Raw genomic sequence first — 22,146 nt, forward strand, 5'->3', positions numbered from 1 at the left:
CTGAACTTCTATGTTTTGAGAAAGTCAACTCCTATGGGTGCTACACAGCAAATGTTTCAATCCTTCTTACTAAATGAAGTTGGTAATGTCACATGATTTGAAAGAAGAAGGAAGCCAGCCACTGTCAAGCTAGCCAATCAGATGGGTGTTGCATAATTCCAGAATAAAGTCATTTGTCATAAGAATAAATAAATCTTCTTCCTTTTTCTTTGTAAGGCTGAAAATGAGGAGATAACACAATGGTGCTGGCTTGGAGAAATGAAACTAAGGAAGTGATGCTTTATTACAATAAAAGGCTTTTTCGTTGTCAGAGGAGAGTATAAAGCAACAGTTCATGTTATTTCTCCATCTACAGGATAACCACTGAACTAAATTCAACTCAGACAAAAGATACAACAAAATTGATCATTGTTCATTTGTACCCTTGCTTCCAAGGGTTTGTATTTATTGTAGATACCTGACAAAGTTTTAAACACTCTTTGAATCAGCATCTAGAACATATCCCACCTTTTTTTTAGCTCTCTCCAGTATCTATGGTTCTACAAAACCTGACAATGGTGAAAAATATCAGTTCTCCGTCACTGAAAGAACTGTTCATTAAGGTACAGTATGTACTTTTTAAACGAGCAGTTAACTTTGACTTTTTTTCTTTGTCATTTTACTGAAACAAACTTCTTTTTATTAGGGTTTTTTACATGTTAAATACACTAAAAGTAGCACATACTTGTATAGAGGAAGAACAATGATGTATTGCTTTAGACTATTTTGAATATTAAAACGGGAAAGTGTGACCTGTTATACTTAATTTTTACTCCGATTCCATAAAAACCCCAATTTATTTAATGACCTTCAAAGCTTCCTGATTAGTAAATATAGTTTCCATGTGTGTAACTTCATCATAAAGATAAAGTAACAGGCCAGACAGATCAGTAATGAAGCTAAGGAAAGATTCAAAGCACAGCTGGGTTATTTCTGTTTATAGGAGATGTTTTCTTTGAAGTTTGTCTAAAGTCGCAAGGAAACACAATTTCCACTGTGAAACAAGGTGGTGGGAATATGTTTTGGTAAATTATTAAAAACAGGGAGAATGGGATAGGTTGGGTAATGAATTAAGCTAAAATCTGCAGACTATAAAAAAAAAAGAAGGAAAAAAAAAAAATCAATAAAAAATTATTTAAGCAGATCCAAATGATTGGGGCAGAGTTTCACCCTCCTTCATGGTTTTGATAAAAGCATGGCATGTTTTAGTACATTATAAGCAAGTCAAAGTCCAAAACTAAATCCCACTAAAAATCTGTGGCAAGATTTTAAAACTTTTGTCCACAGATGCTCTTCATCTAATCCAGTGAATGGTTTGGAGCAAATTACTATATGTGCAAAGATGGCGGTGCACAACCCAATGACTTACAATTCAATTGCAGGGAACTATTGACGACTAGAGGCTGATAAAAAATACATATTACATACATTCACATCCATTTAGTGATTAGTTGACAGCTCAAACTAGCTGGAAACTTGCATATTATTCATGGCTATTTGAAATTTGTCGTTGTAATTTGATGAAATTAGAAAAAGATTGCATGATGTTAATACTTTTGTAATGTGCTGTTCACTGTTAGGTTTTCAATAATGACCAGCATGGTTTAGCAAACTTACATTAAAACCCTAAAATTCTGTCATTGCCTACTAGAATCATTCTAACAACTTCTCAGTGATGACAAGCTTACATCTGCGATTCACACCAATGACTTAGATCATCCACAGAAACAGGTCATGTCTGTGTAATCATACAATTCAAAGACTGTGCATGAAAACAGTCCGGTCGCTGGTCTAGTATCAGCTGAAAGTCTGAAAGACTCAGGCTCTTGGAAGTCAGGGGTCAAGAGGAGTCTTGCCTAGTTCGATTGGCAAGGCAAAGCCTCTCTAGCTGCTGTCTGCGCTCACTGTGGAGGGTCACCAAGCTGCGGTTCTCCTCTGTCAATCGCTTAAATTCCTCCTCAAGACGGGCGATCTCTTCAGCAACTTTCTCATCCTCCACTAGCTCCGCAAGCAGCTTGCGCCTGAAAAAAATTTGAAAGATAAATCTTATTTTTTTGGTTTTCCATGGTCTATCCTAAAGTATCCTTTGATATGTGGGGAAAAAATGACAGTTTTCTTATAATACATGTAGGTCAAAATACACAGAACTAATCTGTGTTGTATGGTGGCCCAGAGGTGTCAAGTTAAAAACATTAGCCACAAGACCGAAACAAAAGCCACAACATAAAAAGAAAAGCCACAAAAGAAACACAATAGCCATAACACACATCCAAAAAACCTAGTAAAATAATGAAATATGCTGGATCATGTAATAAGATCCATATTTATAAGATTTGCAGGACAAATACGTGAAATATCTGTTATTCAGTGAGTTGCAATTGATTGAATGCACTGATATTTGGCTGATCCATCAATTTATCCACTATACTGTTGGATAAGAAAATAAAATATTTTGTAGACAATATCATTTTGTGAATAAAACAAACCATGATCTTTATGGATAGATATTATTCAAACAAATAGGAAATAATTTATACTATTTCATTCCAACTTATTTGATATTGTCTCTTTTTCTATCTTAAAAAATATCAAAAATTCTTAATTTAGCATCTCTTAACTTTACTCGGGATGTTCCGGTCAGTTGTTTGTGTTTCCTATCCTATTAGCACTTCCCTAAAAATACTGCTAGTAGATTCATTAATGACAAAAATGACAGCCAATTAATTTACATACACTTGCCCTTGTTAGATATTTCCATCAGTCATCTTCTCTGCTTTTAGAATCAAGGCGTCAATGTAACTCAGATAGGAAACCTACACATTCCACCACCCAGCAACACTATGTTGTATTTTGGTCATAGTCAATGAAAAAGGAAACTTCATAGACAGAAGGGTTAAGAGAGCCCCCTGATCATAAGCCTCAGCTAACTGAGCTTATATGTTTCATTTCATTATTATTTTTGTCACTTATGTCAGGGCTTTTTTGGTCATAAGTGACAACATGTGAGAATTAGAACATGCACAGAATTGTAAATTTAGAGTTTCCCTTTTTGTCTGCTGCATAGAATAATTCCAACAGTACTGCGGACAAGGTCCTTGTAAATCTAACCATTTTCAGCTAATTTTACTATCTTTATCAAACATGACACTTAAATGCTTGAACAAAAGTAGCTTAGCCAACTTCTGTCCCTCTGCCCATACTCTGTCTGTCTGCTTTTTGAGGAGCCTAAAAGCACATGAATGCCTAGTTCCCTAAACGTAAAAGCTTTTATCAACACATGTGTCAACCAATAGTTTCTTGGGCTTCAGTCACACTGGATTTCGTACTGACAGTAACTCTTATAGCTTGCCTCTAAGTCCTTGAATAATCCTATTTGGATACACATCTAGGGAAAAAAGTAAGACACTATCTGCATGGAGCTCAGTCATGTTTCTGTTTGCAACTAAGTACAAACAGGTTTTTGATGATGATATTTTAATGTTTTTTTTAATGTTAGTGATCAAATTGTGAATGCTAAAGTATCACATGCATAGGAAAGCAATGCTGTTGTATCATTTCCTTCCTTTATTTCTGCAGCTTCCTAAAATTGAACTATGGAGCACATTCACCATGGTGACATTTATACCAGCCTAAACACACAACGTGTCAGAAACGTGTGCCCTTTTGGTAAAAAGAAAACATAAAGATATGTGACATAAATGACAAATAAATACAGGACAATCTTCTGTAACCACTAAAATTACAGCGGATATGATAATCGCCATAACGTATCATGTCAAAAGTTGACGTAACTAGTGATATAGTCAGTGAATTGGAATACTCATTGTGATTAGACATTTTTGTCAGATTATATCTACTTCTTGAAAAGCAGATATGAAAGTAACTTTCATTAAGCCGAAATTTTCATAAACCCACATTTCAAATTTGTTATTGGTCTCATGTATTATTATAAACTAAAATATCATATTAGTGGTGAGCTGAAAATTATTAGATTTAACACACAAAGGCTTCAATACATTATTCTGTGTGTAATTAACCTATTTAATGTGTATTAACTTCATAAATTGAAATAAACACGTTTTTCAATATTATCACAACTCTCTAAATATGACTGTATGTGTCCCCCCCCCCCCCCCCCCCCCCCCCCCCCAAAAAAAAAAAAAAAATCATTAATATTGTTTTCACTGGCAACTCTTCATTTATTTATTGTTTGTACATTTGGTTTTGGTGGTGATCTAGCTTATATTGGGAAATTCCGTCTTCACTTTCACCTGCAAATGAAATGATGTTTATTTTTTTTTTACCTCATATGTTTTACTTCCAACAAAACATAATATTACTCAAAGACGACAACTTTCACGCGGCATTATTTGTTTTTCTGAACATGGAAGTAAGTATAACACCATGTGTGCATGCATGTGGGTGTATGTGAGTGAGTGTTTATTTTTGTCGCAGAGTGCGGCCAAAAAGAGGAAGAAGGAATTTTTCCAAAGCACATTCAGACACGGAACTTTTAAAATGATTACATTACATTTGTTTACCATCGTAACATATCCTAACGCTAAAAAATACTCCAAAGATTTTTTTTTTTGCAGGAACTATTTCCCAATAGTTACTATGTCATTATCAACTGGGGTTATCAATTTATTGTGTTTCCTTTTGTTGTACTTAATTTGGTAAAATATAAGATGAACAGTTGTAGTTACATGTGTGCTTTTTTGCTTGCATACAGACAAAGAGCAGCAAAGCCTGTAGGAAATGATCTTGTCAATGTTTTGATGTCACTCCTGTTGCCAGTCTTGCATCACTCAGTATTGCAAAATGCAATTCTTTTCACATCTTCAACTCTGAAATAAATTTTTTCCCCCCAAAGTGTTTAAAGATACATCATTTAAAAAGCACTTTTATATTGCATGGTTCTTTTATATGTTGTCTATGTTTTAGATAATCTAATTGTTTTTTTTTTCCTGTGGGGATAGGTAACCATGGCAACATGAACAAATGCAAGTGTAGCAACATGACTCATCATGTCTAATCTTATCTATGGTCAGTCTTTATGGCGTTCTTTATCTAGGAATGGTGAATTGGTGTAAGGCCCAGTATTTCCCAGTCGAGAAACTATGAATCAGACAGACATCCCTCCAGTTAAGAACCCCTTAATACCCTTTAAACGCAAGGTGCTGCCTTTGGTAAAGAAGATATTAACCCTTTAAAGCCTGATCCAAGAATAAAACAAAACAGAAAAATACTTTTTTTGGGTTTGAAGTCCTTATTTGGCCTTTTAACAAAATATGTAAAAAGAAAAAAACAGAAATACATTTTTGATATTAATAATTTATTGCTATGCGATAAGTCAAGATTATTTTTTGTGTAGTCTTCTACTGGCTTTTATCAGGTATATCTGATTGTGTACAATAGGATTTTGAGCAAAGTTTTAACCATTAAATTATGCAAAAGGTGTCAGATGCAAAACATTTCAGAAACTGTATGTGTCAAATACGATACATTTGGCATTATAGGGTTAAGAAACTCTATCAAACCATGTTGTCCTTTTGTGCTTTCAGGAAAAATCTTTCATTCAACTTTAGGTCATTCAACTTTAATTGTCAATGCAAATGTATATTACAATAAAATTTGAGTTCTGCCATTAAACCATCCCATAGGAAGCAGTCGGCAGCTTGGAGCTCCCATGGGAGAAATCTAGGAAAATGGGTCTTGCTCAGGGGATAAAGAGCGGTACCAAGAATATTGAACATAAATAGGAGACTGAAATAATTTGAGCATATTTTTTTATATGTTTTTTCTACAAAGCCTTACTTGCGTTCCTCAAGGACAGAGATCTCATGTTTCACGTGGTGAAACTCTCTGGCCATCCTGCAGTGCTCTTTGTACACCTGAACACTCTCTCGAAGGGACATGCAAGGCGGCACAGGCTGCAACACAAAAGAAATATGAAAGCAAAAAAAACATTTTTTTTGTTGCTCAGTATATGTAAAGAAAACCAACCCTCAGGTTCAAGCTGAACATACAAACAGAAGCAGTTTCACCATACTGTCATGATTCTGCCCTTTTCAGACTTCTGTTTGAGTTTATTTTTGAGTTTTCAGTTACACTCTGATTTATGTCATTCTATGTTTTGTTGGCCATTGATTTTTTTTTTTCATTTTGTGTTATGTCTAAGCAGTGTTGTATTTTTTAAAAATTACTCTCTGTTGCCCCCTTGTGCCTTGTCTCCTTTCCCCTAGCCCTTCTATCCACATCTCCATATCAGCTCATTAGCCCATTCCTTGTTCTCTCACCCTATATACGACTCCTGTGCAGTTCCTCATTGCAGGTTTCTCTTCATTGCTTCGCTCTTAGTAATGTATGTTTCCCTCTGGTGTCTACTGGTTTTGGTTTCTCTTATATTGTTCCTGTATTTGTGCTTCTGTTGTCATCTGCATTTAAATTAAATCTGCAAGGCCTCATCACTGCATTTGTGCCCTCAACTAACTTCCACCAAACCTGGCAGGGTCAGAGTAAATGTTGCTTTATCTAAACCCTCCCTCTCTCTTATGCTACAACCCCACTGGGTTGTGTTTTTTTATTTGTTTTATATACAAATGACTGCCAGAGCCATTACACTTGATACCACGTTATCAAATTTGTAGATAACTCTGTCATTAACAATAGATAGCGTGGTGCTGATGAACTTTGAAGTATCACCGTGGGAAAAAATGTGCACAACTTTAGAAAAAGCATATAATCCCGATTGAAAATTTGTAATCAAACTGTTGATCTGGTCCCACGGCATGAGAGTTTAGCCATAGGTGGAGTCAGTGGCAAAAAAAGTCATAACAGATTGAAAGCGTCACACTTTAATGTCTGTTCAGTTTTTATTGGGATGTTTTATTCTTGTTTTATTGAATCTGTTGTTAAATTTTTTTATTTACTATAGGTTTGCATCTCTTTCAATTTAAAGCAAGAATTACTACAGGGAACTATAAAAATATCCAGTAAAATTGCTGGTATAACAAGGAATGATCTTAGTGGCCTCTACAAGGCCAGATCTCTAAGGAGGCCTGATATTATCCTGACTGTTTTTAGAGGGGTCCTTTTCCCATCTATCTTAATTTAGGATGATCACCAAGTTTAAAAAACTTTTTTTGCTGCTTTCAGCTTGGCAAACTTGATTTTTTCCTCATCCTTGTCGTCTCCCGCTTTATCCGGAACCGGGTCGCGGGGGCAGCAGACTAAGCAGAGACTCCCAGACTTCCCTCTCCGCTGACACCTCCTCCAGCTCTGTTGGGGGAAGCCCTAGGTGCTCCCAGGCCAGTCGGGAGACATAGTCTCTCCAGCGTGTCCTGGGTCGTCCCCTGGGCCTCCTCCCGGTGGGACATGCCTGGAACGCTGAGGGAGGCATCCAGGGGGCATCCGAAGAAGATGTCTGAGCCACCTCACTGACTCCTCTCGATGTGGAGGAGAACCGGCTCTACACTGAGCCTCTCCCGAATGACCGAGCTCCTCACCCTATCTCTAAGGGAGAGCCCAGCCACCCTGCGGAGAAAGCTCATTTCAGCCGCTTGTAACCGGGATCTCGTTCTTTCGGTCATGATCCAGATTTCATGACCATAGGTGAGGGTAGGAACGTAGACCGACCGGTAAATTGAGAGCTTTGCGTTTTCGCTCAGCTCTCTCTTCACCATGAGAAGAGAGAGCGGCTGCCGCACCGATCCGTCTCCATTCTTCCCTCACTCGTGAACAGGACCCCAAGATACTTGAACTCCTCCACTTGAGGCAGGGACTCTCCTCCAACCAGAAGGGGACAAGCCACCTTTTTCTGGTCGAGAACCATGGCCTCGGATTTGGAGGAGCTGATCCCGGCCGCTTCACACTCGGCTGCGAACCGCAGCCGAGTGTGAAGCGGCCAAACTTGATATTTTGATGTTCAATTTTTACTTCCATGTTTATATTGTTGTATGCTTGCTTTAATTTAACTGTTGGCTGAACAAAGTTCACATTGACTTTAACCCTTAAAAGTAAATGTTTAATATTTGGATTACTCACTGCAATTATTGCAACATTTGTGTTTTGCATACATATTACTGTGAGTCTTTTCATTCATTTAAAATATTGCAGTTAAGAAACATTTTTTGAAAATAGTTTAGAATGAAGTTGTGAATTTTTATAAAGAAAAAATAATACAAAAAGAAGTAAATGTTATTACTTCTTATAAACCCATAAAACATCATTTTGAAATTTTAAAGTGCCTTTCTTTGTTTTTGGTGAACAGCACCGAAACCACATACCTGTAGACGTTGTTCAAGGTCAGGGAAGACCTGTGAAAGTTCCTCCACATCTTTGATATCTAAAGAACCAGAAAACATACTTCTGTTAGAAAATATTGCTTATAAAGCTGTGAATCACACCTTCAGATAATTACACACATATAGTCATTATATGATTTATAGGACAATATAATATATTTAGGTAAAGTGTTTATAGAACAGATTAGAATTCCAGAATCCAATCAGATCAACAAAACTGTTTTAGGATAGAGAAAGATTTTTGCCTATAAAAACTTAATAGCACATTCAATCTAAATGGATTAGTATTATGTCTTAATCATTTGACTATAACAGTTTAAATTTAAGAGTTTTCTCAAAACGAATGAAATTCCTACATCTCTTAAGTAAGACCTCCTCTTGAGAAGTGAGATCACAATCTTATTTTCTCTGCTCAGATTATAAGCTACTTTATAAGAGACAACCTGCATAAAAAAACTAAGGAGATGGTCAAATGAAGCTGAAGTAGCCCTGCAAGGTTGCTTTGAAGCTGCAGAATGGGATGCACTGGTAGAGATGGTGTAGATAATACCATCCCTACCAGAACAGTGGAATGCTTCCCAAATAATAAAACATGGATTACAAGTGGTCTGAAGCAATTGCTCAGCAAGAATAAAACAGGCCTTTAAGAAGGGACACAGGGAATTAATGAGGAGTGTTCAGAAGCAACTTAAGTTCAAGATAAGAGGAAGCAAGTAGGCTTACAGGAAAAGGCTGGAAAACTAGATCCAGCAGAACTATATCTGTGATCAGGGATGATGAACATAAATGGCCTCAAGCAGAAGGAGCATCATACAGATGGAAGTCTGGACAGAACCAATGAACTGAATACATTATTCAACAGATTCAGTTCAGGAACAAGCTCAGCACGGGAATTTCACTCCGTTTTTTTTGTAAAGATGTTTCAACACCTATTCAGGGATCCATTTTATAGAGCAGGTTTACTAAAAAGTATACGTTTTTTAAAACTGAAATCAGGGAAACTCTGAGTTTTCCTTTTACAAAGAGATTCAACTTCTGTTTTTGTTACCACAGTAACATTCTCCCTAGAGCTAACCTGGTCAGGAGCAGGTGTTGTTCAGTAAACTCAGAATGTTCTCTGCCTCTGCTCTCCTTAGAGCCAATCATGTTTTATTTCCTGATTTAGGAGATTTTTTTCGTAGTTTTGTGCATACAATAAAATTCTAGGTCAGTTAGACATTGGTCCTTTAAACAAAGATCCAATTAAAGAATGATTGGCATTATTTCAAAGAGAATACAGGGAGAGGATATAGACTACTCAAAGCTCACTTTAATAGTCACCAACTTTTGATGAATATTGATTGGGAATTTAATTTGGCTGCATAAGATATACAGCAAGGAGAGTTTCAAACTTTTTTAATTACAAAACCAGTTTAAAGATACCGTAGCAATCAAAATTAAAAGTTATAAAATATTGTACTTCTTATAACTTTAAACTGACATCTTACTCAAATCTTAAGTATACAGTCACCCTCTGTTACATTTATTCACATAATACACAGCAAACTATATTTTATAAAAAAACAATTTGCTGCATGCACCATTAAATTATTGAACTTGGGCTCTGTCTTTTTATGGAAAATATTGACACTGTAGGGCCTCTTGTGTAACACAACAACATAGTAACAATGCTGCAATTCTTAATGAACCCTGTCGTCCGAATAAGCAGCGGTAGTTAGCTGCCAGGCTGAAAGACATGCAAGTTAAGAATACAAGGGAACAATTGTTGTACAGCTATGGGCTGGATGATCATCCAGGCCAGATGTAAAGTCAAACAGAGATTAAGAATGGCAGGAAGCCAGACAGAATCAGACAGGTTGTCTGTACCCTCCTCTGCTTCGGTAGTGATGTATCCCCTTTCCAAGATTTGTGGAACATGTGCAGAATCATTGAGTGATGCAACCTTTAAAAGCATGAGTATTAGTGGGCAAGCCTACAGCCAATTATGAAGTGGAATAAATATGGTTCTCATGCTTTGGATTGACACAGTGTTGGGTTAGAACTATGTCAGGCATGAAGTCATGGAGGGTCTAAACGATGATCCTTAGATGAAGCCATGCTCATCTCTCCCCCACTGTGAAACATGAGCTCAAAGATACAATAACATGATCTTAGAGAATCCAAAATTTCCACTGGTAAGATTGTGCTTATGTAGCTCTGATAGTGTTCGTACAATTGCCTTGCGAGAGTCACATTCATTTAATGAGCTCGGTAAATGACCTCTCAGACACAAATTTAAAGTCACTGTTCCTGGTATACCTCTTCACATTTCTGCCTAAGAGAAAGAAAGGCCAGGGAGAGAGGGATTAAGGATGGGTGGAGTTGAGCTGGAAGTGTTAACTACTTATAAATATAGGCCAGGGTTCTAAAAGCTGAACGGTGAATCAGGCACCAAGATACTGTTAGTATTATAAGAGAAACCTGACTCTGGCATTGCAAGGCTGCAGCTGCTGTCCCAGTGCCTGACCCTACTGCAGTAAAACATCCTGACAGACAGCACCTAACCTGAGAGGTATGTTCTTTAAGCTTAATATATGTGTGCAGGTGGTAGTCATGGAGTTATTAAGAAAACTGACATTACACTTTGCTGTAAAATCATTGAGACTTTCTCCAAATATTTACATCCACAACAAGTTCTATTTGATAGACTGATGTGAATGGAGAGCATAATTTTAAAGAGGCTAAAAATGGAAAAAAAACAACAACAACAAAAAACCATTTGATTCCCCTTAATAAAACCCAGTTATGACAGTTCCCTTCAGAGGTATCTTGATTAGTGGACATTTTTTGTGTTTAATGTAATCTCTGTACAAATACAGCTCTTCTGTGGTGGCCTCAGAGGTTCGTTAAAGAACACTACTGAAAAAACTGCATCATGGGATACAAATGCGTAGATGTTTTAAGTAGGGTTAGTCTTTAATGTCCCAAGAGTTGATCCTCTCCCAGAGTATTTTTGAACACATCCTGCTACAATTAAGGCATCACAATTTAAAAGCTAACCTGCCAATAGAGGACAACCATCTAAATGGTCAGGTTTAAGGAAAGCAGCCAAGCGACGTGTAAAAGAGTTTAAGAGTTTTTAAGCTCAGGTGAGAAAATCAGTTCACTGGAGATTTATTTGTCACACACTTGAAATATCTGTCTTTTCTGGATAAATGGTAAGACAATACCATTCTTGAAGGACAGGCAAAAGACATCACATTAAAGTAAGAAATACAGAGAACACAATACATGAACAAGGTCTCTATTTCAAATTAAGCCAAAAACTAAATTTTTCATCCCACATGCAAAACTTTATACTATAGGGGACAGAAAGTATTCTCGAGGTCACCCTAAAACATAATCTGCAGGTGCCAGCATGGTGATGGTAGCATGATGCTGTGTGGTTGTTTCTCTTTAAAAAGAAAAAAGCACAATGTTGTGAGATCAATATAATCAATCAATCAATCAATCAATCAATCAATCAGTCAATCAATCAATCAATCAAGCACTGGCAGTGAGTTCTTAGAAAGAACAGTAACATAAACATTGCAAGTTAAGATGACCAAACACTGGGGCACAAGTTAACTTTCCAGTAAGAACAACAGTAACAAAAGAAAATACAGTCGGAACTACAAAGGAATTGTACATAGCATAGATATCAATTTGTTAGAGAGGTCTAATAAAAATTATTTTAAAATGTATTCATTTCCAATCTATACATACTTATTTGAAATCAATCAAATGAAATCAATCAAAACACAGGCTTAAATCAGAGCCAACCAGACATCCCTTTATTTTTTCTGAAAATGTTTTGACATCTACCCAGGAGTCTTTGTCATTCAGATGGCTTGCTAGATCTTTTTGTAAAACTGCACGAAAGTCGGGCTGCCTCCAATTTAGGCCTATTTTGTGGTTACCAGGACCCAGATGACTGAGAATATGCACAGGCAAATTACAACAGATTTTAATATAATAATAAAAGATTATGGTTAAAATGTACCAAAATTGAAAAAGCTTAAATGGCATGAATTATTTTCCTTTTTCTTTTTTTCAAACTATACAACAGTGGCTTATGTATTTGCATTTTGCCAGTGTAGTGTTGCACATAAGTATGTGTTTGTTTATAACATGCTTTTGTCTGTCCTAAATAGTACAAACACCTGTCTGAGTTACAGTGTGGAAGAATGACCCACAGTTAAAGCCGTGGGTTTGGGGGGGGGGTTACTCAAGCCACAATCTGCTTGGTATGTTTTGGTTAGAAGAATGTTGTACACATGTTCTATGCATAGTGAAAGCAAACCAACGCAGGCATGATCTGGTGTTAAATGAATCATCTGGGTAATAGGTGCAGCTTGAAGCCTCAAAATAAATCGCTTCTAATCATTCTTAGATCCTGGAGCACAGATTTAGGCAATGATTTGTGTGTTAAGTTACAGTATTTGGCTGTGTCTGGACAGTATGTACTGTATGTGCATCTGTGTTTACCTGATGTGTCATCAAGGCTGAAGGCTATTCTAACTTCAGATTTATCAGGAGATACTCTTCTGGTTGAGGTGATCATTTATTCCTTTGGGGGGTAGAGGGAGAAAAGAGAGCTGTTAACATAATCCAAAACACTTCATAGAAGGAGAAAGTTTTTGAGATGCACAGATCAGAATTTTGTGGTTTACTTCTGGATTTTGTTAGACTTTGAGCTGCCAATACTGACTTTGGTCTATTCCAGTTTTTGAGAATGATACAATGCACAGAAACTTCAGTCATTGTTATATTTAAAGGGAATTCTATATGAGTAAGAGAGTGTAACTGTTCATGAAGTTGCTGCACTTATTTAAGGATAAAAATAAATAAATAAAACAAGATTGATATTTTACCTTTGCTGTAACATTTCATAACATTTTCTAATTATTTCAAAAAAATTAACCATAACAGATAAACACCTGCAACCTGGTAGCATTTTAAGCATGCTACCATATTTCTGCTGACAACCTGGTAGCATGTTTTTTTCTGATCAATTGATCTGAGAAAGACAATGAATTTTTAAACCTATCTGGTAGGATCCACAAAAATATTCTAATAGGTGAAGAGTGGACCTTTTCGTGCATCAGTATTTAATTTTTGCTTGTTTTGTTTAGAAATGCAGACAAAATAGAAATAGAAACACAAATTATCAGTGGTCCTTTATTGCTGTATTTTATTCTTTATGTGTATTTGCCTTTTCTTATATTGTGTAACATTTTAGTATGTGCTTTGATCTTTGGGTTATTGTATGTCCTGATGTTCTTTACTATCAGGATATACTCTGCTCAAAGAAATAAGGCGGAACGCTCAATTAACACATCCTAGATCTCATCCTATTCTCATTGAATACTTTGTTCTGTACACAGTTGAATGTGTTGTGTGATGACAACAAAATCACACAAAAATCATCAATGGAAATCAAATGTATTAATAAATGAAGGCGTTGATTTGGAGTCACATACAAAATTAAAGTGGAAAAACACACTAAATGCTGATCCAACTTTGATGTCATGTCCTTAAAACAGGTCAAAATTAGGCTCAGCATAGTTTGCGGCCTCCATGTGCCTGTATGACTTTCCTACACCTTATGAGGTGGCTGATCTCCTCCCAAACCTAGACTAAAGTATCTGACAACTCCTGGAACATTGTCATGATCTTGGCACAGATGGCTGGTCTTATTACTCATTTCATTCACCTGCCTATCTCTGCCCAGTTCTATTAACCGCTCATCTGATCCACCTGCTTCAGCCTCTATTTAGCCTTTAAAACAGTCCTCAGTGCCTTATTGCCAGTGATTATTGGAGCCTGTCGTGAGAGTTCTCTAGCCTACCCGAGTGTTCTGCTTGCCTGATCCTGACCCGTTCTGCCTCTCAACCTCTGAGCCTGACTGTCCCCATTCTGATCTCTTTGCCTGACATGTCTTTGGGCTCCTGCCATATTTCTGCCTGTCAGTTAATGGAACCTGGAACTGTTCCCTTATTACCAAGTATGTCTTCGACACTGGCTTTAGCTTCGCCCTCTGGATTACCCTGCCTTCCTTCATCTGCTTGGTTCTGATCTCCTGCCTGTCCTCTGAGAAACCAGCGCCTGGGACTCTCTGGGCAGCGCCTGTCACGTCTCGATGGCAGCCCACTGGCTGGAACCAACCTCATCCTTTTGACGGAACTATAAAACCAGGTTAATTACTCACATGTTCATTATCATCTGCCAGATAGATGTGGTCACTAACCTGTGGTCTCCTCCTGCAGAGGTTCCTGGCTTAGACGCTTTTCACTGTAGTTCCGTCTTAAATAACTGTTTTGATATATCTGTCTGTCCACCTCAAGTACTGGGTCCTTTATTCTGAGCCTGACGGACAGTCTGTGGTGAAACATGATGTTGGTGGATAGATCGAGACATGATGTCGGCGATGTGCTCATTAGGATTCAGGTCTTGGGGACAGGCGGACAATAGCCTCAATGCCTTTATCTTGCAGGATCTGCTGACACATTCTATCCACATGAGGTCAAGCATTGTCCTGCATTGAGATGAACCTAGGGCCGACCGCACCAGCATATGGTCTCACAAGGGGTCTGAGGATATATCTAATGGCAGTCATGCGACCACTGGTAAGCACATGGAGGGCTGTGTTACCCTCCAAAGAAATTCCACCCCACACCATTTCGGATGCACTGCATGCAACATCCGTCATGCTGAAGGATGTTGCATGCAGCAGATCCACTTCAAACTCTGTCACATCCCTCAGATGTGCTCAGCTGGAACATCTTTTCATCTGTGTAGAGCACTGGATGCTAGAGGTGAATTTGCCAATCCTAATGTCCTCTGGCAAATGCCTGTCTACCTGCACAGTGTTGGGATAGGAGCAAAACCCCTCATACTGTCCTCATTTGGTTCTCTGTTTCTAACATCAGTGCAGACACATGCACAATTGTGGCCTGCTGGAGGTCATTTTGCAGGGCTATGGCAGTGCTCCTCCTGTTCCTCCTTGCACAAAGGTGGAGGTAGCAGTCCTGTTGCTGGATTGTTACCCTCTTATGGCTTCCTCCACGTCTCCTGGTATACCGTCCTGTCTCCTGGTAATCCTCCTCCAGCATCCGGATATTACTCTGACAGAAAAGTAAAGCAAACGTTCCTGCTAAAGCTCGTATTGATGTGCCATCCTGGATGAGCTGCGCCACCTGAGCCACTTGTGTGGGTTATAGAGTCCGTCTTATGGTACCAAAAGTGTGATAGCACCACCAACATTCAAAAGTGACCAAAAACATCAACCAAAAAGCATAGGTTACTGAGCAGTGGTCTGTGGTCCACACCTGCAGAACCACTCCTTTATTGAGTGTTCCTTGCTAAGTGCCAATAATTTCTACCTCTTGTCTATTCCATTTGCACAACAGCATGTGAAACTGATTGTCAATAAGTGGGACTTCCTAATTGGACAGTTTGATTTCCCAGAAGTTTGATTTTATTTAAGTTAGACTATGTTGTTTTCATGTTCCCTTTATTTTTTTTTTAGCAGTGAATACAATTTTGGGAAAAAAAACTATTTTGCACTTTTTTATTGTATGCACTATTTCAAATGCAATTCACAATAGTAAACTATATATCAACAACATAAAATATCCAAGTTTAATCAGCAAGTTAAAAAGAATACTGAAGTCAGCAGGTGTTGTGTCAAATTGCAATTAAAGTGAGTGCAGAATGTTTGATAAGGCATGTGATAAAACTGCTCTTGGGGCTCTTATAAATACAACAGACGACAGCTCAAAGAACCACCAGTTTCGTCATGCATTTAGAGTTGCAGAGGGATTAAATAATTACAGAGCTTTGAGAGACTGGTGATGAGTGCTGCATGACCCTTTCGGTGGAGGTACAGGCTTTTTATATCTGGGCATTTGTCTCCTTTAACCCCACTCTCCTCACTCCACTCTTTCCCAACAACCTTCTATAAAAAACAATCTCTTGAAAGTCTCTTAAAACTAAAAATTGTGCCTTGCCTCTAAAACTACAAAATTTGATTATTTTTGCTTGTAAATGCATAGTTTGACATATCTGAACTGCAATGGACACACATAATTTTATTTGCATGATGTTAGAAGAAGTAATACATTCCAAAAAGTAATTTTTACCTGAAGCAGATCCAAATGGAGCCAGAAAATTCAGTTGCCTACTACAAATTTAAAATCCAAACAGCTTGGTTAGTCCTCAGGGGGCAAGGACTGGGTCTTCCCTTGATTTCTCTTCTTATGTCAGCCGTTACCAGTCATGCGCAAATCCAGATCAGCAAAAATGGCACAGCTAGTGTCTTATCACAACGCCTGTACTTTTGAAACTCTATTTTATTTACTATAAAGTTTAATTCAAGATGTTCACCTTGCTCATGTCAGCTGTTAATGTCACCCGCAGCCTAAGTTTGCTTGGGCATGCATGTGTTATCCCTGACTGCAGCCACGCGGAGTGGAGTAAACTCGGTTTGCAGGCAGGCGGGCAGAGCAGGAATGCTGTTCGCTGTCCCCCTGTGGCGGCTCAGGCCCAATTAAATGTCTCATATGACATGACTTTAGCCTGAAAAAATGCCCACAGCTCCAGCTCTCACTTGAGTGACACACTCATCCCGTTGGGATTGACATTCGCTTTGCAATAGCACTGCAATGAGGCAGTTGTTCAGAGTAAGCATCTAATGTTTGCTCTCATGGAGACCCCATGACCCTGCGTGTGAAATACCCTAAGACTAACCCTAACTATAAGTACATAGACACGTTGCTTTAAAAATATTATGAAAACAGAAGAACAAATCTACAGATCAGGGAGAAGTGATAAAGAGTAAAGCAGTGTAGAGTTGATAAACAGAAGGTTTGCGCATTCATAGAGCTCTATTCAATTCAAAATGTAAAAATGCAATAAGTGTGGAAGAAATGCAAACCTATGGAGATATGGATCTCCATCCATAAAGTTCAGTGTTAGAGCAACTGAGAGGCCCTAGGTACATTCAATGGAGATTCACAGAACAGGACAACAATAGCTCTGTGTATTCCACAAATCTGGCCTCCGCTACTTTCCCAAAAAAAGTACTCATACTCATCGTCTTCTGCATATCTGGGACTGGGTGAAGGGACAGCAGTTTAATCAGAGATGCACAGACATTCCTCTCCCCAGACACCTCCTCCAACCACTAGGGAGGCATCTCTGGGAGGCATCCAGGGGCCGTCAGAGCCACCTCAGCTGATTCCTCTCAATGTGGAGAAGAAGCAGCTCTACCCTGAACCTCTCCCGAATAGCTAAGCTCCTCACCCCATGTCTTAAGCCATGTCTGGGTGCCCAGCAATGGAGGCTAATTTTGAATAGTGTCCGGGATCTTGTTCTTTCATCTGTAATGAACCAGGTTTTGTGCACATAGGTGAGGGTAGAAACATAGACTGATCAGTAGATGAAGAGCTTTACCTTTTGCTTCAGTTTCCCTTTCACCACAAGAGACTGGTGCATCAATCAATCCATCTCCCTCTCCATTTTGCCATCACTCGTGACCAGGACCTCAAGATATTTATATGCATTGAAATGCTGTTGTACATTTATGTTATCTAATAAAATAACTTTTGATCAAGACAACTTTTAATAAATTAATTTGTCTTAATTAATTAATTAAGTACGCCTACTGGTGTGGAATAAATTCTCCACAACCTATATTCAAAACATTATAATTTATTAACAAAAATATTTTAATTCCATGTCAAATATATTTCATTGTGAAATTCAAGTGAAATACAACTAATCTAAGCCACTATGTAAAATGGTTGATGATGTCATAGCTTGGTATGGATTTAATGTTTGAGAACCAAAGTTTATTAAGGAGTTTGGAATGAGATCATATTAGTTTTTAACTTATTTAAAGCAACTGGAATGTGTTCAAACCAATTCTAAATTCAAATCCAAGAGGTAAAAAATTTCGTAAAATAATATTGTATTAAATGATTTGGATAATGGATTGTGCCTGGGAGAATAAGATTGGGGACCTTTAAAGTTTTGTAGCTACTGTAGGTTGATTTAGATTTAACCACCTCATTTAATATCCACCTTATTTTGGGAAATTCTCACATATTTGCATACCCAAATGGAAAAGCAAATAATTTAGAAACTGTAAGCCCAAATTATATGTATGATGCATTATTTGAAGGCTAACACCTTCTAGTTTCTGAAAACAGACATGAGAATTGGGTGAGTAAAACACACAAACTGCATCAACCCCAAGCTGCATCGGTTCAAACAAGACACAAAGTATTTTTTTTTATTCTAAAAAATACTAGGTCTTTTTTGAACAGCAGTTATAAAGACATGCTTGTTTGTTGTGGCTGCTTTGTCATGGTACATTTTAAAATGCTGCTATATCTGTGTTAATTGTGCTTTGGTGCTCGCTATGTCGATAGAATGAACTATGTGGTTGAATTGTGGGGAATCTAAGCTTTCCAACCTTGTATAATATCTTCATAACATCTTCTAACATCAACATTGGTAAACGTTTTACCAGTGTAATTTTCATGTAGTCTGAGTTATTATTAGTAAATGCTTTAAAACGTGTTTTGAGAGGTTAAGGCAATGGAGCGCGTAGCTAACAGACAAAAGAGCACTCGTTTAAAGAACTCTTTGGTCATATCTTAGTAATCAAATGCAACAAGCATATGAGAAACACTGTATAAACCCCTTTTGAAATTAAGTTTGTTTTGTTTATAAACAAGCTTAAAATATGTTATTTTTAGGTGAGCTACGATGAGGTTAAAACTAGCCTCTGTGTTTTGTTTCACTCAACAGTAAAACAGCTGAAATGATCAGAAATCATGAAAAACCTAAATTGTATATCTGGAAACTCTTAGCTTTGTCAGACTTGTAATCTGTGTTGCTCTCCGTTTTAGAAAGGTGAGGCATCTCCAAATTTCCAGAAGGCTTTCATTAGCTCAGGTCTTTTAACTGGATGGTCTAGTTGGGAGGCTAGGTGTGCCGTTGTTGGTCTCCTTCCCTGAATCCAAGTCTGGGTCCTCTGACTTATTTATTTAGACTAATACCCATTTCCCACTGGGCAAAAAACCTGTTTAAACCCAGGAACAATCAGCTTTCATTGAAGCGTGTCTAAATGGGTCAAACAAATCAGCAAGGCACCCTCGTTAAAATTGCCTTGACTCTGATCTGCATGCTGTGGGAACACCAGACACAGGTTCACCTGCTAATTTACATGACACCACTGAGAGCCAGACATGGGCAATGTGGAGTCAACAAGTCATCTCCATGTCATGTATTTGTTCTACCCAGCCACTGAAGCAGGTGAGTCCAATCTTCACCATGAATTAACCTGTGCAGATTGGACTCACCTGGTTAATTGGCTGGGTAGATTAAATACATGACATGGAGATGACTTGTTGACTCCACATTGCCCATGTCTGCTGAGAGCAACATACGAACGTCAACACACTGCCAGCTGCTTCCGATCTAACAAGCCGAAACAACTCTGTTTACATTCGATAAACATGGTAAGAGGGATTCAGACCGATAGAAGAGCGAAACAATAAAGCACACTTACTACGCAATGGCTTCCGTACATGTTGCTCTCCTTTATTTTTTAGCTTTCTTATTTCTGGAAGTGGCGCCCTAGTGGTTAGGGCATAGGGCTTTGAATCCTGAGGTTGTGAGTTTAATCCCCCACTCCCACAGATTGCCACTCTGGCTCCCTGAGCAAGACCCTTAACCCCACACTGCTCCCTAGGCTCTGCACAATGGCAGCCCACTGCTCCCCAAGGGGATGGGTTAAATGCAGAGAATTTCCTTGCTCTGTACTTTTGACAGTGGAATGACAATAAAGTTGAATTCTATTCTATTCTGTCACACTGGTGACAGCATCAAAGCTAACCCTGCGTGCGGGTGTCACTAGGCACATAGCAGTGGCACACAGCTTGCCAGCAGGGGTTAGACCCAGCTCTTTTTGGCAGTGGGAAGGGAGCCAAATGCTTATTGTTAGCAGCAGGTTGAACCATGTTGGAAAAAACATCCGTTAACCCGGTAGTTTCAATGGGACAGAGGCTTCAGAGAAAATGTTACAGTCTTTTTTTCAAGCACACAGCCACAAGGCCCACATACTTTTTGAACAATATGAGAGTGAGAATTCCTGTCTCAAGAGAATCTTATTAAGGAGTTCCTCCCCATTGCAGACCCAGCAACACAGCATCATCCACAAAATGTGCTGGTAGATTTTGTTCCTCCTTTTTTAATATGCATTATATATTATTGTTTAATACATTACGATATATGGAAAACGGCAATCAATTCTATATTTTTCAATATATTACATGATTATATAATATATTGCAATATATAATTCCATGTATTAATAACATATAATATATTGGAAATGTTTTTGGAAAATAATATATTTCAAGTAATACATTAATGAATATATATTCATTTTGTAAGGGGGTTCCTAAACCAGAAATACTTTACAGGATTCAGTGCAGTAGAAAACTAACCCAATACATAACTTTAAAAAAGTGGCCTTCAGACACATAGTTGCGGCAACATCATGCTGTAGGGCTGCCTTTCTTCCTGTGTTAAAATATCATGAGCACAATCCAGATGTCCCTGGTATGATTAAGAATCTGGGCAAAATGGGCACCCTTGGTGCTCTGAATGAATTCTTAGCTTAAGCTATTTTATGTTTTGGTTATTTGTAAACAAGTTAGTGTTTTTACTGTAAAGTATGTGACAAGTTGGTAGAGACATATAATTGCAGCAGAAGGTTTTCAATTAATTCGTTTTATTTATACTGTGCCAATTCACAACAAGTAACCTAGAGAAACTTTACAGAGATAATTCCATCTGATCATACAGTCAGACTGTCTAATTTTTTTCTATCTAAAGATTGCATGGAGTCAGTGCAAAATTTTTATTCCTCCTTCATGAGCATGTGGCAACAGAAGTATTGGCCTGCATTATTGGTCGACTCTACAGTAATCTGACATACCGAGGCTGCGAGGAGCAAAGTGGAGAGGAAAAACTCTCTTTTAATAGGAAGAAACCTCCTGCAGAACCATGCACCTTCTTCTCCTATTGGCACCTTCTTGTGAATATTGAGCTGATGTGACAAGTGATTTTTTTTCCACTGTGAGATCAAAAAAGTCTATCTTATCTTATATCATTTTATCTTAAATCTTTTCAACGTGTCATATACATAGACTTACTATCAAAGATTACATTTTAGCTATTTGTAATAACATAGGTCCAGTTATAGACTAAAGTGACCAACTGAATTTGTTGTATTTAAAGCTCTGACCTGTATGACCTGACGCTTTATTTGTGTATTTCTTTTGGGTTAAAAATTGTTGTCAGATCTGAATAAGCCAAATTAGAGAAACAGTAGAGTTCTTGATGGTAATAGTGATTAATAATCTTTTAAGTTGCCTTACATGTAGGTTTTGTTTCCCCAGGCAGAAATAGATTGTTCACATTTAACCTGCATGGGAGCTGTGCCAGGAAAAAGCCTTTACCCAGATCAGGATGGTGCATGCACAGATGAATCATAAAAGGAGGGATTACCCCACAGCAACTCTATGTATGTGCAGAGCAAAGAGTAAAGAGAAAAAAACGGATACAGACTTTAAATCAAAAAGATGCAAATGTCCTAGCTGCCTCAGAGAGTTCAGTAGTCGCCGTCGCTTTCTTATGAATTATGCAACCTAAAAAGAATACTTCAGTAGTAGTGTTCATATAAAAGAGGGCAAAATAATTATTT

At 37.9% G+C, this 22,146-nt stretch overlaps 1 protein-coding gene across 1 annotated transcript; it reads right to left on the reverse strand.

Moving 5' to 3' along the window:
* Positions 1-1,153: 1,153 nt before the first annotated feature.
* On the reverse strand, positions 1,154-16,874 carry map3k7cl (map3k7 C-terminal like). Its single transcript, XM_038284977.1, has 5 exons — positions 16,508-16,874; positions 12,852-12,933; positions 8,328-8,386; positions 5,857-5,972; positions 1,154-2,060 (listed from the first exon to the last, which is right to left on the reverse strand). Exons 2-5 carry the CDS (start codon positions 12,925-12,927, stop codon positions 1,880-1,882), a joined length of 432 nt encoding a protein of 143 aa, XP_038140905.1. The 5' UTR covers positions 12,928-12,933; positions 16,508-16,874; the 3' UTR covers positions 1,154-1,879.
* Between the last annotated feature and the right edge of the window lie 5,272 nt (positions 16,875-22,146).

The sequence above is a fragment of the Cyprinodon tularosa genome, unplaced genomic scaffold (assembly GCF_016077235.1).
Source record: "Cyprinodon tularosa strain WSP-4 unplaced genomic scaffold, ASM1607723v1 ctg205, whole genome shotgun sequence".
Taxonomy (NCBI): Eukaryota; Metazoa; Chordata; class Actinopteri; order Cyprinodontiformes; family Cyprinodontidae; genus Cyprinodon; species Cyprinodon tularosa.

Coding starts and splice junctions, on each gene's coding strand:
- map3k7cl (XM_038284977.1), bottom strand. CDS start 12,927: ATGATCACCTCAACCAGAAGAGTATCTCCTGATAAATCTGAAGTTAGA. Junction 5,973..8,327: donor ACCTTGAACAACGTCTACAG/GTATGTGGTTTC, acceptor TTTGTGTTGCAG/CCTGTGCCGCCTTGCATGTC. Junction 2,061..5,856: donor TCTGTCCTTGAGGAACGCAA/GTAAGGCTTTGT, acceptor AATTTTTTTCAG/GCGCAAGCTGCTTGCGGAGC.